The 17,374-nt window shown below is 47.0% G+C and overlaps 1 protein-coding gene across 1 annotated transcript in view; it reads left to right on the top strand.

Annotated features, from left to right (window-relative positions):
* Positions 1 to 17,374, top strand: part of LOC103253258 (tubulin beta-6 chain) — a 29,815-nt gene that overhangs the window by 11,459 nt on the left and 982 nt on the right. Inside the window, exons 2-4 of the mRNA XM_021709414.1 lie at positions 1,588 to 1,698; positions 17,058 to 17,304; positions 17,370 to 17,374. The exon at positions 17,370 to 17,374 is cut by the window's right edge and continues 982 nt beyond it. Of these exons, the coding sequence (XP_021565089.1) occupies positions 1,638 to 1,698; positions 17,058 to 17,304; positions 17,370 to 17,374 (313 nt within the window). The 5' untranslated portion in view covers positions 1,588 to 1,637. The remainder of the gene's footprint in view (positions 1 to 1,587; positions 1,699 to 17,057; positions 17,305 to 17,369) is intronic.

Here is a 17,374-nt window from a genome sequence, read left to right on the forward strand (position 1 = left end):
GCGCGGCCCGGCCCCGCCCTTCCGCGCCGGGACCCCGGCCCCCCCGCGACCCTGGCGGTGCCCCCTTGCTGGCCGGCACCGCGCCGTCGCGTGGACTCGAGGGGAAGTCCTCCCGGGACGCGGGACGCGGGACGCGCGGCCGCGCCCTCGCTCCCCGGGGCGGGAACTCCGCGGTCAGCTTATTCAAACAGCTGGGTTCGGCCTATCCCGAGGATCCGGGCGCTGGAACGAGACCACCCGTTAGTGCTGTGAAGTCAACTCGTGGTCCTGTCCAGCCTTCTGAATTTTTTTTTTAGAATGGAATGAAACAACTGAGTGGAATAAATTACACTGTACCACAAGGAATCTTGAGAAAAACTAGGATTTTTTCCCCTCTTTAAAATGTGACTCTTCTCGGAGATTCTCGCTAAAAACTAGAAAAACACTCTCTTAAATTACTTTTCTGGACCTTCGCAGACCTCTAAAAAGACTTTATGCTCCAAGGAAGCTGAAACCAGAGACAATAATGGGTCCCTGGTGGAGTTCCAGGCAGTGGTTTATCCAAGTTTGGGAATAATACTCCTGTCCTGAATGTCTTCATATGTTATGTCTACATATATACATTACTTACGTCTCCCAACAACTTTTATTGTAAAAGTGGTGCAAGCCCTTCACAAAACAAAAAACTAAGACAAAGAACACCCGAAAAAAGTTAGGTGCTACCCTTGCACGTTGCATACGTGATGCATTTCCTGAGATATTCATTCTTCTGTTTGTTGGAGTCATTTCCTGCTTGTCCACCCAAGAGCTGGGAAGAGCAGTATTCATGAATCACTGGGTTTTATTCATTTAAGCTGCAATGACAAAAGGTCTGAAATACCAGGGCCTAGAAGATGAAATTTCTAGATGGTGCTAACAGAAATTCCAGGGTCCTCTGCACTTCCTGTTAACCCTTTGGCCCAGCTTGGTCACAGCCATTTTCCATCTGGGTGTGTGCAGAGCAGGACCTGAGTTGCAGAACGTTTTCTAGTCGGGGTCTCACCCTGTTCTCACTGGTAACAATTTCCTGCCCAATGAGTGTGAAAGTAACCGCTAATGAAAAGCCTACACAGGATGACTCTTACTCATAAACAAGAGTGATTCGGAAAACGGAGCCAGTGGAATGGTCCCTGTGATGAGGTCCTCAGACTGTAGCTTGGGCACACAGATGCATGTGCATGGGGTGGGGGACTGTGTCAAAAAGCAGGGAGAATTATGGCAACCTGCAACAAATACAATTTATTTCCATGGAGCTAAAAAGGTAAAACTTCCCAACAGGAAAGAGGTGTCAGGGTGAACTGGAAAATACAGTAGGCAGGAAGTCAGGAGATCTGACAGCTCATCCTGTCTCATCCTGGAGCCTCCCCTTCCTGTGGACGCCTGGGCTGGTTCCTCATCCCAGTGTTAAAATTATGTGATTCTAAGAAGGCCCCCATAGCCTCTGAAAAGACCCTGGTTCGTCCACTCCAAGCAGCTCTAGCTAGTGGGCCTTGCCAGGAAAAGTCAATTACTCTGGAAACCTAAAAGTAACTTTTGCGGGTGGTCTCTTTTTTTTTCTTTCTCCTTCAGCTCAGAAATACGTGCCCAGGGCTGCCCTTGTGGACTTAGAGCCGGGCACCATGGACAGTGTGCGGTCCGGGCCCTTTGGGCAGCTCTTCCGCCCTGACAACTTCATCTTCGGTAGGTTCCATCTTTCCCACTTTTCTTCTTAAAAAAAAAATAGGAAAATTAGTTTATGTGCAAGATTAAGAACACATCATGTGGCATAAAAATCGTCTAATGGCAGTCAGCAGTCCCCAGTCCCACCCTTCCTACCGCCAACCGAGCTCATCACAGGCAGTGTTTTTTTTGGTAAGTCTTGACTTTTGAGGGGAAGTAACTTCTTAACTTCTATGTCTTTAGATGAAATTCCTTCTTTTTTTTTTTGAGTTGGAGGCTTACTCCGTCTCCCAGGCTGGGGTGCAGTGGCATGCTCACAGACACCCAGTGTCAACCTGCTGGGCTCCGGAGATCCTTCCGCCTTGGGCTTCCAAGTAGCTGGAGCTACAGGCATGTGCTACCATGCCTGGCTACTTTTTTATTTATTGTAGAGACGAGGTTTCACCAAGTTGCCCAGGCTGGTCACGAACCCACAGGCTCAGGCAGACTACTCGCCTCAGCCTCCCAGAGGATTACAGGCTGAGCCACGGAGCCTGGCCTAGATGAAATTCTTATACTAACAGTTCTTGATTGAAAAACAAAGACCAAGAAACAGTTTTAGATACTCTTTTCTTATTATAAAGTTATTTTGCCATTTGTTTTGGGTTCCTCTATTTATGGGTCATTTCTTAACTGCAGTGTGTTTATATCGGTGTTTCTTTTCCCATCATCTATAAACAGTTATACTGTTTTCTTTCTAAAGGCTGGCACCATATGAGTTTTGTTTTTTTTTATCAGAATTGGGAGACGAGGTCTCACCAAGTTGCCCAGGCTGGTCTCAAACCCCTGGGCTCAGGCAATCCTCTTATCTCTGCCTCCCAAAGGGCCAGGATTACAGGTGTGAGCCTCTGCACCTGGCTTGAGAATTTCATTTTAATGTTAGACGCAACATATGGACTTACACTAGTTCTCAGAAATTACCACTGTTGAGCAAGAAATATGCCTAGAGGGGAAATATATTACTTATAAATGGAAATATCTCAATCAACAAAGATATTTTCAGTACCTGTGAAAGGCAGAGTGTATTACAAGGAAATGTGAGACTTTTGAGGCTGATTCCTGGCTTAAAAGCAGTATGGAGCTGGGTGCGGTGGCTCAAGCCTGTCATCCCAGCATTTTGGGAGGCTGAGGCGAGAGGATTGTCTGAGACCAGGGGTTCGAGACCAGCCTGGGCAACTTGGTGAGACCTCATTTCTACAATAAATCAAAAAATTAGCCGGGCATGGTGGTACACGCCTGTAGTTCCAGCTACTTGGAAGGCTGAAGCAGAAGGACCACCTGAGCCCAGCAGGTCGAGGCTGCGGTGACTGAGTGTGCCACTGCACTCTAGCCTGGGTGGTAGAGTGAAACTCTAACTCAAAAAAAATAAAAAAGCATTATGGGCCAGGTGTAGTGACCTGTAATTCTAGCACTTTGGAAGGCTGAGAGCACTATGGTATAGGAACCTAATACATCCTCAAAAATCTATATTCCAACACTTTCCTCAGTAGGCATTGGATAGAGAGATAGAGTAATTGAGGTAATAGACAATTCTGTTATCTAAACCTTTCCAGAGAGAAAATGATGGAAAACTTTGCAGTGTTTCTTTTTTTTTTTTTTTTGAGTTGGAGTCTGTCGCCCAGACTGGAGCGCAGTGGCCGCTCCCGGCCACCGCAGCCTCGACCTGCTGGGCTCCGGCGATCCTTCCGCCTCAGCCTTCCAAGTAGCTGGAATTACAGGCATGCGCTACCACGCCTGGCTGATTTTTGATTTATTGTAGAGATGAGATCTTGCCAAGTCGCCTGGGCGGGTCTCGAACCCGCGGGCTCAGGCAGTCCACTCACCTCAGCCTCCCAAAGGCGCGGGATTACAGGCTGAGCCACCGAGCAGCGTTTCTTATGAGGCTAGTAGCTTCTACTAGAACATGCAAATGGAAGCTATAGCTCAAACTTACTGATACAGATGTAGAAATCCCCCCAAAAATACTTAAAGCATCAAGTGTAGATGCACTTTACAAGGTAAGACTTAGAGGCAGATAGCGTAGCGGTTAAGAGTCTGGCTGTGTTGCCATATTCCCTGGGTTTGAATCTTGGTCCTTCCATTCACTGTGATCCTGAGCTTTTTTTTTGAGTTGGAGTCTCACTCCATCGCCAAGGCTGGAGTGCAGTGGCACGCTCACAGCCACCCTTAGCATCGACCTGCTAGGTGCTGGTGATCCTTCCACCTCAGCCTTCCAAGTAGCTGGAACTATAGGCGCACCCTACCATACCCGGCTAATTTTTTGATATGTTGTATAGTTGAGGTCTCACCAAGTTGCCTGGGCTGGTCTCAAACCCACGAGCTCAGGCAATCCACTTGCTTCGGCCTCCCAAAATGCTGGGATTATAGGTTGAGCCACCAAGCCCGGCTGACCCTGAGCTTTTTATTTAACTTCTTTGCGATTTAATTTCCTCATCTGTAAGTGGGACTGTCTACCTCTTATTGTCTGTTAGTGAGATGTAAAGACTAAATGAATAAATGTTTAGAGTGCCTAAAACACAATATGGGCTTGATACCTCCCAGGAATGCAAGGATGGTCCAATATTAAGAAGTCTGCTAATAGATTAAGAGAGACAACATCTTAATAGATGCCAAAACAAGTTGATAAAATTCAACACGTGTTCCTGATTTGTAGAGGATAAAAAAACTTCTATGTAAGCTGGAAGTAGAAAGAAACTTGCTTTATTTATGGATCATCTACCAGAAACCTATAGTAAGTAACATCATACTCCCTGGTGAAACTTCAGAAGTATTCCCAACAAAATTAGGTGTAAGAAAAAGATATACTGTACTCCCATGCCTTTGGGAGGCTGAGGTGAGTGGATTGCCTGAGCCTGCGGGTTGGAGACCCGTCTGGGCAGCGAGACCTCATCTCTACAATAAATCAAAAAATCAGCCGGGCGTGGTAGCACTTGCCTGTAATTCCAGCTACTTGGAAGGCTGAGGCAGAAGGATCGCAGGAGCCCAGCAGTTCGAGGCTGTGGTGGCCGGGAGCAGCCACTGCACTCCAGTCTGGGCGACAGAGTGAGACTCCAACTCAGAAAAAAAAAGAAAAAGATATACTGTTTTCCAAAAAGTATATTAAACTGTTATTTTATGTTCTGAAGGCCCTAGCCAAGTACATAAAAGCCAGAGAGAGAGAGAAAAGATGCAAATCATGTAAAGGAAGAGAAAATTGTTTATTTGGAGGCGGAATGATTCTCTTGGAGTCTCTCTTGGAGCTGAAAAAAGACTAGCACTTAAAAGACTTCAGTAAAGCAGCCAAACACAAGATAAAAAAAAAATTCAGAAGTTCATAGTTTTGCTATAGGGTGTCCAATCATTCTGATGTGCCTGGAAACTGGGGAGAGGTGTTCCCCGCGATATTGGACTTGTAGTGCCAAAATTGGCAAAATTGCAGGCAGACTGAGACAAATGAATCACCTTAAAAGCAGTCATCAACTGTAAAATATACTGGGAAGATATCCTATGTACAATCGTAATGAAAGCTATAAATACCTAAGGATGAGATTTATGAGTAATTAGGTGTGGGAGGCAATTAAAACAAAATGTTTTTCTCGCACCAGACAGGCTAGTGTTCTAAAAACCACTTGGAACTAGTGTTGGTGAAAGTGTTTGGGAACATTTTTGGCCAATATTTTATTTTTTATTTTTTGAGGCAGGGTCTCACTCTATCCCAGACTGGAGTGCAGTGGCACGATCACAGCTCACCGCAGCGTAGAATTCCTGGGCTCAAGCCATCCTCCTGACTCAGCCACAGGCCTCCATGCCCTCCCAATTTTTTTTTTTTTTTTTTTTTTTGAGTTGGAGTTTCACTCCGTCACCCAGACTGGAGTGCAGTGGCTGCTCCCGGCCACCGCAGCCTCGACCTGCTGGGCTCTGGCGATCCTTCCACCTCAGCCTTCTGAGTAACCGGAAATACAGGTGCACGCTACCACACCTGGCTGATTTTTGATTTATTGTAGAGATGAGGTCTCGCTGCCCAGGCGGGTCTCAAACCCGCGGGCTTAGGCAATCCACTCACCTCAGCCTCCCAAAGGCGTGGGATTACAGGCTGAGCCACTGAGGCCGGCTCCCTCCCAATTTTTTTGATTTTTTTTTTTTTAAGTTGGACTCTCACTCTGTGCAGTGGCACACTCACAGCCACCCCAGTGTTGACCTGCTGGGCTCTGGCGGTCCTTTCCACCTTCACCTTTCCAAGAAGCTGCAACTACAGGTGTGTGCTACCACGCCCAGCTAATTTTTAAAATTTATTGTAGAGACGAGGTCTTGCCAAGTTGCCCAGGCTGGTCTCAAACCCATAGGCTCAGGCCGTCCACTTGCCTCGTCCTCCCAAAGTGTTGGGATTACAGGCTGAGCCATTGAGCCTGCTCTGATTTTTAGAGATTAGGGCCCTGTGTTGCCTAGGCTGGTCTCAAACTCCTGGGCTCAAGCAGTCCTCCCACCTCGGCCTCCCAAAGTGCTGAGATTACAGGTGTGAGCCACCGTGCCCAGCCTTGGCCAGTATTTTAAAAACTGCTTGGAGTTAGTGTTGGTGAAAGTGTTTGGGAAAATAATGGTTTTATATACTGTTTGGAAAACATTAGATTGAGCAAATCAAGAATTTTGATCCAAGATTTTCAGTTAAGAAAACTGAACTTGCAGAAGTGCTTGCACATGGAAATGATAAAGGGGTCTCCAAAAGAGCTGAACCCATTTGCAAGCCCTCCAGGGGTGTCTAAGTAGTCTTGGTCCCCTTGCCCAGAGGGTGTCATTCTTATCAAGTCAGAGGAACTGCTATCTGAGCATTCTGTAATAAAAGCCTGACTTGGGTAACATTAATATTCCATATTTTGAGGAAGGGAAGTGGATGACCACCAGTTTCTTTTTTTTTTTTTGAGTTGGGAGTCTTACTCCTTCGCCAGACTGGAGTGCGGTGGCACACACGCTTCACGGCCACCCCAGCGTCGACTTTTTGGGCTCTGGTGATCCTTCCACCTCAGCCTTCTGAGTAGCCGGAACTACAGACACACGGTCCCACGCCCAGTTATTTTTTGTTTTATCGTAGAGACAGGTCTCGCCAGGTTGCCCGGTTGCCTGGGATGGTCTCGAACCCGCGGGCTCAGGCAGTTCATTCGCCTCGGCCTTCCAGAGTGCTGGGACTACAGGCTGAGCCACGGAGCCCGGCCGACCCCCACTTTCTACAGAACAGCACTGAGTAACTCACCAAGGGATACTTCCGCAGCCACAGCTGCTTTCTGGACCACCTTCCTGGGTCACATTGTTAGCAAAGCCAAGAAAAAGCATGAGTCAAGAGAAGGCAAATGCGGCAGCTGGCCTCAGCTCTGTCACCTTCTCGTGTGTCTTCACTTTGTGGCTTATGAAGTGAATGGGCTCCAAGCATCTTGGGATCATAGAACCCTGTAAGAATCGGAGGGAAGCAATGGCCTTCTTCCCCAGCTTTTGTTGGTTTCTGCTCAGTTTCTTCCCTTCAAAGTCCAGTGGATTTCTGGTGAGAGTCCAAGAAGAGGGCTAGGGTTCCTTGAATCTGAGTTACAGTTGGCCTAGTCTGCCTCAGTCTCAGGGAACTTTGCCAGATACAATTAATATAGCTTGAATTGATATGTTTCTTTTTGGATAGGCAATACGTGCACATGAAGCACAGTTGAAAAGGCTATCTGGCCGAGCTTGGTGGCTCAGCCTGTCATCCCAGCACTTTGGGAGGCTGAGGCGAGTGGGTTGCCCGAGTCTGTGGGTTTGAGACCTGCCTGGGCAACTTGGTGAGCCCTCATCTCTACAATAAATCAAAAAATTAGCTGGGTGTGAGAGTGCACGCCTGTAGTTCCAGCTTCTTAGAAGGCTGAGGCGGAAGGATTGCCGGAGCCCAGCATGTTGATGCTGGGGTGGCAGTGAGCGTGCCACTCCACTCCAGCCTGGATGACAGAGTGAGACTTACCAACTCAAAAAAAAAAAACAAAACAGTCTATCCGACAAAAGGCCATCTTTCACCTCCCATCTACCCAGTCCCCTCCAGGAGACCAAACACTGCAACCAGTTTTGTGGGTGTCCTTCCTGAGACATATAAACAGTTATAAACAGATATGTGATATTTTTTTTGAGTCAGAGTCTCACTCTGTCACCCAGACTGGAGTGCAATGGCATGCTCACAGCCACCCTAGTGTTGACCCACTGGGCTCAGGCAATTCTTCCGTCTCAGCCTTCTAAGTAGCTGGAACTACAGGCCTGCGCTGCCATGCCCAGCTAATTTTTTTTATATTGTAGAGACGAGGGCTCACCAAGTTGCCCAGGCTGGTCTCGAACCCCTGGGCTCAGGCAATCCTCTTGCCTTAGCCTCCCAAACTACTGGGATGACAGGCTGAGCCACCGAGTCCAGCCTAACCAAATTATTAAATTAAAAACAAGAGGAAAAAAGTAATTCCATGTGTTCACCACCTTAGTATGGTTGTTAGCATAGAGGTGTGTATTCACCTTTGTTTCCTTCTTGCAGCTGATTTTCGTGAGCTGTAATCATTGTCATCTTACATCTTTTTTTCACTCAACATTATATTGTGAACCATATTCCTTGTTAACGTAGTTTCTAAAATCTGTAATTTTTAATAGCTACTTAATATGAAACTTAGTTCTTAACTTTATAATGGCCAGTAGTCAGGAAGTAGTTTCTTTCCAATTTTTGCTTTTGTAAAGAATATTATAATGAACATCTTGGTTCACATAACATTTGTCTGTTTCTGACACTGGTTTCAGAATAGATTCTCAAAAGTAAAATTACTGGGTCAAAGAGTAAACACCATGTCAGCACTTTAGACACATGGCCCTTACAATCAGATAAGTGTCACCAGCATAGTTGTTGCAATGCTTTTGCCTGGAATTAAACTTCTAAAGAAACGTAGTGGCTAGGCATGGTGGCTCAGCCTGTCATCCCACCACTTTGGGAGGCCCAGGCGAGAGGATTGCCTGAGCCCGGGGGCTCGAGACCAGCCTGGGCAACTTAGTGAGACCTTGTCTGTACAGTAAATCACAAAAACTAGCCGGGCATGGTGGCGTGCATCTGTAGTTCTGGCTACTTGGAAGACTGAGGTAGAGGGAACGCCTAAGCCCAGCTGGTCCAGGCTGCGGTGACCATGAGCGACCCACTGCACTCCAACCTGGGCAACAAGAGTGAGACTCCAACTCAAAACAACAACAACAACAAAAAATAATGTAGCAACTGAATGCTTATTCTGCAAGAGACTTGGTGCTTAAGAACTGCCTCAGAAAATGTAATAACTGTTCTGAACTTGACCATTCTATATATAATCAATGTTTAACAAAAGAGAAACCTGGACACACACACACACCACACGTTTCACACTTGAGAAACCTGAAAACCTGATATTAAAATGCAACTCAGCGAACACCACTCCTCACATCCACTCATCCCAGGGCGACTAGCTAAAACACGCATACTCCCCATTGCTTTTTTAGAGAAAATAGGGGAAAACATTCAATTCTCATTATTTAAGATGTTCAAACTCAGGCTTGTTACTTCACATAAAATGGGCAGCAGATATGCAGCTATTCATTATATCATTTTTCATATCCTTTTGCATGCCTTAAGTCTGTCATAAGGAAAAGTTGTTCGATGTCCTAGAGGTGCGGTAAGAAAAGAGGCAAGGACAGCCACACTCGGTGGCTCAGCCTATAATCCCGCGCTTTGGGAGGCTGAGGTGAATGGATTGCCTGAGTCCACGGGTTCGAGACCCGCCTGGGCAACTCAGTGAGACCTCATCTCTACAATAAATCAAAAAAATTAGCCGGGTGTGGTAGCGCATGCCTGTAGTTCCAGCTACTTGGAAGGCTGAGGTGGAAGGATTGCCGGAGTCCAGCAGGTCGAGGCTGTGGTGGCTGGGAGCGGCCCAGCAGTTCGAGGCTGCGGTGGCTGGGAGCGGTGGGTGACAGAGTGAGACTCCAACTCAAAAAAAAAAAAAAAAAAAGAGAGAGACAAGGACTCTTGTTCCTGCAGCTGACCTGGAGGTTTACAGGAAGTCATGGCCACAGACCTTCTGGCCTTCAGTGTCTGCTCTGCTCTAGGCCTGATGGGAGCTGCGGGGCCCCACCTACCCTGGATGGTCGTCCTGAGGCAGCCTCACCCACAGGCTGTCAGCTCAGCACAGGTGGGACCTGGCAGGGTTTCAGAGTCAAGCCCTGAATTGGTTTTTATGAAATCAGATCATCACAAACTATGGAGGTTGTGGAAACCGGTTTCTCATGGCACAGCTTTAGCAACTGTGGACATTCTTTACTCGAACAGAAAGTTGGGAGAGGGTAAGGTCTTTCTAGCTATCAAAAATGGGATAAAAAAGATTAAGAACAAATTACAACAGACTTATTGTGCACATTTAGTTATCTGATTGCCCCTGTAAGCTTTCAAAAATGTTAGACATGACATTTGGCACTTAACCTGTCTCCAAAATTACTTCCTGTATCTTTGCTTTTTTTGTCAGACATGCATTCCTATTTTTGATCAGATTATTTGTTTGTTTATTTTGAGTTGGAGTCTCACTCTTGTCGTCCAGGCTGGAGTGCAGTAGCACGCTCGTGGCCACCGCAGCCTCGATCTGGGTTCAAGTGATCCTTCCACCTCAGCCTTCCAAGTAGCCGGAACTATAGGCCTGCACCACCTAGCCCAGCTAATTTTTTGATTTATTGTAGAGATGAGGTCTCACCAAGTTTCCCAGGCTGGTCTCGAACCCCCAGGCTCAGGCAATCTTCTCGCCTGAGCCTCCCAAGGTGTTAAAATGTTGGCATTACAGGCTGAGCCACTGGACCCAGCCTGTTTTTAACATTTTTATTTTAAAGATGCGAGGTACAATTCAGGGTTAGGTATATAAGTGGTCATCATACAGATAACATTTTGGCCTCCCTCTGGTCCCCACTTCACCTGATTTGAGATAGGGTACCCTTACTGATGTTATGTGCCCCCTGGCCCCGCCGTGTCCTGCTACTGCCAATCCCTTTCTTACAGTATTATGGTGAATGTTCAGGGTCTGCCCATGAGTGAGAACATGTGGTACTCAATTCTTTGCTCTTGTGATAGAGTGCTGAGTATTATAGACTCTAAATCCATCCAAGTTGCTGCAAAGTCCATATGTTTGTTCTTCCTCACGGCTGTGTAATATTCCATCATGTATATGTACCACGTTTTTAAAATTCAGTCCAGTTTCAATGGGCAGCATGGTTGATACCATGTTTTTGCTATTGTGAATAGTGCTGCAGACCCAAATATTTTAAGTTGTTAACAGACTATACTGACATGAAATATCTTTTTTTTTTTTTTTTGAGTTGGAGTGTCACTCTTGTCCAGGCTGGAGTGCGGTGGCATGCCCCCGGCCATTGCAGCCTTGACCTGCTGGGCTCCGGCGATCCTTCCACCTCAGCCGTCCAAGTAGCTGGAACTACAGGCGCGTGCTACCATGCCTGGCTAATTTTTGATTTATCGTAGAGATGAGGTCTCGCCAAGTTGGCTGGGCAGGTCTTGAACCCACAGGCTTAGGCAGTCCACTTGTTTCAGCCTCCCAAAGTGCTGGGATGACAGGCTGAGCCACTGAGCCGGGCTGACATGAAATATCTTATGTGTAATTTAACAAGTTGATACTACTTTTAATTCAGAATTCTAGATTGTTAAATGAATATGCTTATTTTGTTGAAATAGCATGTTTATTATGGAGGAGGGAGAGGTATCCAGGGTATATAAACATTCTACATTGTTTGGCTAAACAGTTGCTTTTAAGTTGGTCTCCAGTAAAAGAGGCAGGATTAGAGGCAGGATTGTCTGTGAATTGGTGATGGTTCACCCTCATTGGCTTTCTAGCTCATTTCAGTTAGAGTTGGCAACTTAAACCAGTGTCATCCCATCTCCGGATAGGGTTGGAAATGGTTTAAGAAATACTCAAAGTGAAAGTTACCTGCATTTGAGTTTTGAACAACATGAATGTACTTGTGAAAAACGTTTCCTAATGAATTGCTGGTCATAATAGTCATGCCTATCAGATTGCTGGAAAGTTCTGTGGGGAAAGAAAGGTAGAGGTTCTGTATTTGTAACTTTTTCTTCCAGATTCAGGGCTGAAAGAAGGGGCAGGGGTGCACAGAGCCTTACCACTTTCTCCATCACCCAGGATACGCTGGAGGCAAACCCGAGGGTGGGCTCCGAGAATCCCTGGGGCCCTGTTGCGGCCCGACTGCCAAGCTTAGAGATTGCAGTCTCGGGGTATCAATCTGGAGTCTCTGATTAATGTCACAGCATAACCTTACAGAAGATGTTCAACTCATGACTTCCAAATATTTAACTAGGACGTCTGTTGCTATGAGACAGTAGCAAAATATTTTCAGAAGTCACCAGCTTCCTACTTTTGTCAGGAGCAGAGAAAGCTTCTTGGCCATCATGCCATAAATACTGAGGAAGTTGAGTAAATGGTGTGAGTTGGAGGGAAGGAAAGCATCAAGACTGGCATCTCGTGCACTTAAAAACGAACTCACATCTGCCCGATGGGGGTTCAGGGTTCAGTGTCTGCCTAAAGCCACCTACTTACTCTTTTCAATTGTTCATTTCTGCATTTTTTTTTTTTTTTTTTGAGTCAGAGTCTTACTCTGCTGCCCGGACTGGAGTACAGTGGCACTCTCACGGCCACCACAGCCTATCAACCTGCTGGGCTCAGGTGATCCTTTCTCTTCAGCCTTCCAAGTAGCTGGAACCACAGGCCTATGCCACCACGCCTGGCAAATTTTTTGATTTATCGTAGAGACGAGGTCTCACCAAGTTGCCCAGACTGGTCTCAAACCCCTAAGCTCAGACAGTCCACTTGCCTCTGCCTCCCAAAGTGCTGGGATTATAGTTATGAGCCACTGCACCTGGCTTGGTTTCTGTATTTTAAGGACATCATTTCCAGCCTCTTTTGACAGTTGCACCCAACAGTATTTCATTTCCTTTGTGATGTTTGAGCTCCAACTACAAAGCTAGCCCAGGTGCAAGGCTAAACCCCAAGTATGAGTGTTAGCCTTGCTTTGGTTGAAGAATGCCCGTGTTGGAGTCTGGCCAGCCTGCTGCCTGCTGGGCGGGGTGGGAAGTGGCGGGGGGACAGAGCTGGTGAGGCTTAGTAAGGGCAGTGACCATATTCTAGTCTGCTAAGAGAAGGCAGACGACCAAGTTCACTGTGCAGCACAGCTGGGCAGGAAGAATGAATCTCTCTGCGTATAAGAGAGCAGTCACATCCTTGACAATGTCCAGGGCTTGTGAAAAACAGAACACGGAAATGGCCACCCAGACAGCTGAAGTGCTGGTGCCTGTGGGGTGTGCTGCTGGTATGGAGCAGGCCGTGCCAATGGCCTTGGGCCTTGGACAGGCCAAATGGACACAGACAATAGAACTGGGAAGCTGAGCTCAGTTCTAAGTGGGGTGGAGATCTGGGGAGATCTGGCTGCAGACAAGTGCAAGGACCTGCTGTGGTCAGTTTCAGGTGGCCAGTTTTGCTCTCTGAAAACTTAGTATCTACTATTTAAACGTTTAATGTTTTCATTTCAAGATTAAAACAAACTGCTTGCACATGCTTTTTTTTCCCAAGTAGTACACAAATACTATGTACTGCTTGAAAGGGAAACTCCTTATCCCTTCTGTTGATGGCCACTGAGTTTATCCCTGGGGAATAACTAAGTGCTGTAGATAGGTGTACACATGCACTTGGCCATGCAGAGTTGATTTTGTTTGGGGGAATTGGCATCATGCTGCAAATACTACTTTGCAGACTTTTGAGAAGTTCGTTGACTTACCTCGGACATACTGCATGACCATCACAAGTACTTTCCCCGGTATGTGTCATCATTTAGTAATTCTCCACTTACCGATGTTTTTTTTTTTTGAGTCGGAGTCTCACTCTGTCACCCAGACTGGAGTGCAGTGGCCGCTTCAGGCCACCGCAACCTCGACCTGCTGGGCTCCAGCGATCCTTCCCGCCTCAGCTTTCCAAGTAGCCGGAATTACAGGCATGCGTTACCACGCCCAGCTGATTTTTTTTTTTGATTTTATTGTAGAGATGAGGTCTCACTGCCCAGGCGGGTCTTGAACCTGCGGGCTCAGGCAATCCACTCACCTCAGCCTCCCAAAGGCACAGGATTACAGGCTGAGCCACCAAGCCCGGCACTTATCGATGTTTTTAAAATTTTCCCTAAGGGCATGTCTTCATGTTTTAGTTTTCCCTTGATTATCATGAAACACGTTTTAGCAAAAACGTTACGAGCAATACATAATGTTGAAACTAAACTCCCTTATGACCTCATCATTCAGAGAAAACCTGTTCTTTCTTAATTGCATTATTTTTTTTTTTTTTTAGTTGGAGTCTCATTCTGTCGCCCAAACTGGAGTACAGTGGCCAGGAGCGTAGCCTTCCAAGTAGCTGGAACTACAGGCGCGCGCTACCACGCCCAGCTGATTTTTGATTTATTGTAGAGATGAGGTTTCGCCAAGTTGCTCAGGCAGGTCTGAACCTGTGGGCTCAGGCAATCCACTCACCTCAGCCTCCCAAAGTGTGGGATTACAGGCTGAACCACTGAGCCCAGTTTTAATTGCATTTTTTTTGTTTTTTTTTTTTTGCGTTGGAGTCTCTGTCACCCAGGCCGGAGTGCAGGCGCACGCTAACCACCACAGCAGCCTCGACTTGCTGGGCTCAGGCAATCCTGAAATTAATCAATTGTTACCAGAAATTAAAATAGTATTTTTACAACTGTTTGAATTTATGAAAAAAAAAGTTAACTTAAAAATGAATGAGAGGTACCTAGTTCTAAAAATGTTCAGAGCAACAATGTGAAACCATTGCACTATACAAAATTTGCACTGTCCAAAAAAGCAAGAACTAAAATAAGTTCATCCCACTTATCTTTACCAGTTCTTTTTTTTTTTAGTTGGCGTCTCACTCCGTCACCCAGGCTGGAGTGCAGTGAGTGGCACGCTCGTGGCCACCCCAGCATTGACATACTGGGCTCCGGCGGTCCTTCTGCCTCAGTCTTCCAAGTAGCTGGAACTACAGGCACGTGCTACTACGGCCAGCTAATTATTTATTTATTTTTAATTGTAGAGATGACTTTATGCCAAGTTGCCCAGGCTGTTCTTGAACCCATGGGCTCAGGCAGTCCCCTCACTTCAGCCTCTCAAAGTGCTGGGATTACAGGCTTGAGCCACCACACCCGGCCTCTTTACCAGTTTTTAGGTGCATTCATTCATATGTACACAGACCTGTATAATTTTTACAGCTTCTCTAGTGATAGGTCTTCAGTTTTCTATAATGAAATAAACTGAAAAATAGGATTTTTAAACTTAAGAGCCAATCTCTTGGATTCCAGTTTTTTTCTCTCTAAAGTATAAATAAGCCTATCTGGCAAATATGCAAAGAACAGGCTAACCAGAAGGTCACTTGCTAGTTACTTGGACTCTGGATAAAATATAGACATCGTTCAGGCATGTTGCGATCCTTTCCACAACTAGACTGGAAACAGTTTGAAGGCAAGAATCACTTCTTGTGCTGAGTACTAAATTATACATGCAAAATAAATAATTGATTCTCAGGTCATTTTGCAACAGTAATTCTGGATGACTGAGGGGCTCCATTAACATGAAAAAGTAGACCAGGTTCAGTGGCTCAGTCTGTAATCCCAGCACTTTGGAAGGCCAAGGTGAGTGGATTGCCTAAGCCTGTGGGTTCAAAATCAGCCTGGGCAGCTTGGTGAGACCTCATCTCTACAATAAATAAAAAATTAGCCGGGCCTGGTAGCACGTGCCTGTAGTTCCAGCTACTTGAAAGGCTGAGGTGGAAGGATTGCTGAAGCCCAGCAGGTTGACGCTGGGGTGGCCGTGAGTGTGCCACTGCACTCCAGCCTGGGCAATGGAGTGAGACTCCAACTCAAAAAAAAAAAAAGTATCACTGATGAAAATACTTACACACAATACAAAATTCAGAAAGCTCAAAGAAGGAGAAGAAAACTTGTTTTTAAATGTATACTTTTTTTCTCCTTTGAATTTTATCATGTGCACAAATTGCCTATTTAAACATAAGAATGGCATTACCAGGTCAAAATACATAAGCATCTTTATGCCGGGCTCACTGGCTCAGTCTGTAATCCTAGCACTTTGGGAGGCCGAGGCAAATGAATTGCCTGAGCCTGCAGGTTCAAGACCAGCCCAGGCAACTTGGCGAGACCTCGTCTCTACAATAAATAAAAAATTAGTGTGTTCCTATAGTTCCAGCTGCTTGGAAGGCTGAGGCAAAAGGATTGCTGGAGCCCAGCAGGTCGACGCTGGGATGGCCATGAGTGTGTCACCCCGCATTCCAGCCTGGGTGACAGAGTGAGACTCCAACTCAAAAAAATCTTTAAGATTGACAGATACAGCCGGGCTGGGTGGCTCAGCCTGTAATCCCACGCCTTGGGAGGTTGAGGTGAGTGGATTGCCTGATCCTGCGGGTTCGAGACCCGCCTGAGCAGCGAGACCTCATCTCTCCAATAAATCAAAAATCAGCCGGGCGTGGTAGCACATGCCTGTAATTCTGGCTACTTGGAAGGCTGAAGCGGAAGGATCGCCGGAGCCAGCAGGTCGAGGCTGCGGTAGCCGGGAGCGGCCACTGCACTCCAGTCTGGGCGACAGAGTGAGACTCCAACTCAAAAAAAAAAAAGCCGGGTGTGGTAGTGCGTGCCTGTAGTTCCAGCTATTAGGAAGGCTGAGGCGGGAGGATCGCCGGAGCCCAGCAGGTCAAGGCTGTGGTGGCCAGGAACAGCTACTGCACTCCAGTCTGCTGGGCGACAGAGTGAGACTCCAACTCAAAAAAAAAAAAAAGATTGACAGATACTTTGCCTTGGCTAAAGAAATTGTTCTGGTTGGGCACAATGGCTCTGGGAGACCAAGGTGAGGGGATTACTTGAGCCCAGGTGTTCGAGATCACTCAGGGTAACAGTGAGAGCTTGCCTCTGAAAAAATTAGCTGGGTGTGGTAGCACATGCCTGTAGTCCCAGCTACTTGGGAGGTTCAGGTGGAAGGATTGCCCAACCCTAGGTCGAGGCTGCAGTGAGCTGTGGGTCATGCCACTGGGCGACGGAGTGAGACCCTAACAAAAAGAAAAAGCAGTTGTTCTACCTCTCTGTCCACCAGTCGTGTTGGTGGGTGGCTGTCTCCCCAGTCTCCTCACTTGGGCAACATAACCGCTTGAGTCCTGGTCGTTGAGTCCCTGCTGTTCTGTGCCATTTAGAGCACGCCAATCATAGGGAGCAGTCCGTTTAGTCGCTCGCCCTCTCTCACTCTGTTGCAGGCCAGACGGGTGCCGGGAACAACTGGGCGAAGGGGCACTACACAGAGGGCGCGGAGCTGGTGGACTCGGTGCTGGACGTGGTGCGCAAGGAGTGCGAGCACTGCGACTGCCTGCAGGGCTTCCAGCTGACACACTCGCTGGGGGGCGGCACGGGCTCGGGCATGGGCACGCTGCTCATCAGCAAGATCCGGGAGGAGTACCCCGACCGCATCATGAACACCTTCAGCGTCATGCCCTCCCCCAAGGTGTCTGACACGGTGGTGGAGCCCTACAACGCCACGCTGTCCATCCACCAGCTGGTGGAGAACACAGACGAG

This window comes from Carlito syrichta, unplaced genomic scaffold (genome assembly GCF_000164805.1).
Source record: "Carlito syrichta isolate Samal-C Ts95f unplaced genomic scaffold, Tarsius_syrichta-2.0.1 Scaffold215300, whole genome shotgun sequence".
In the NCBI taxonomy this organism is placed as follows: Eukaryota; Metazoa; Chordata; class Mammalia; order Primates; family Tarsiidae; genus Carlito; species Carlito syrichta.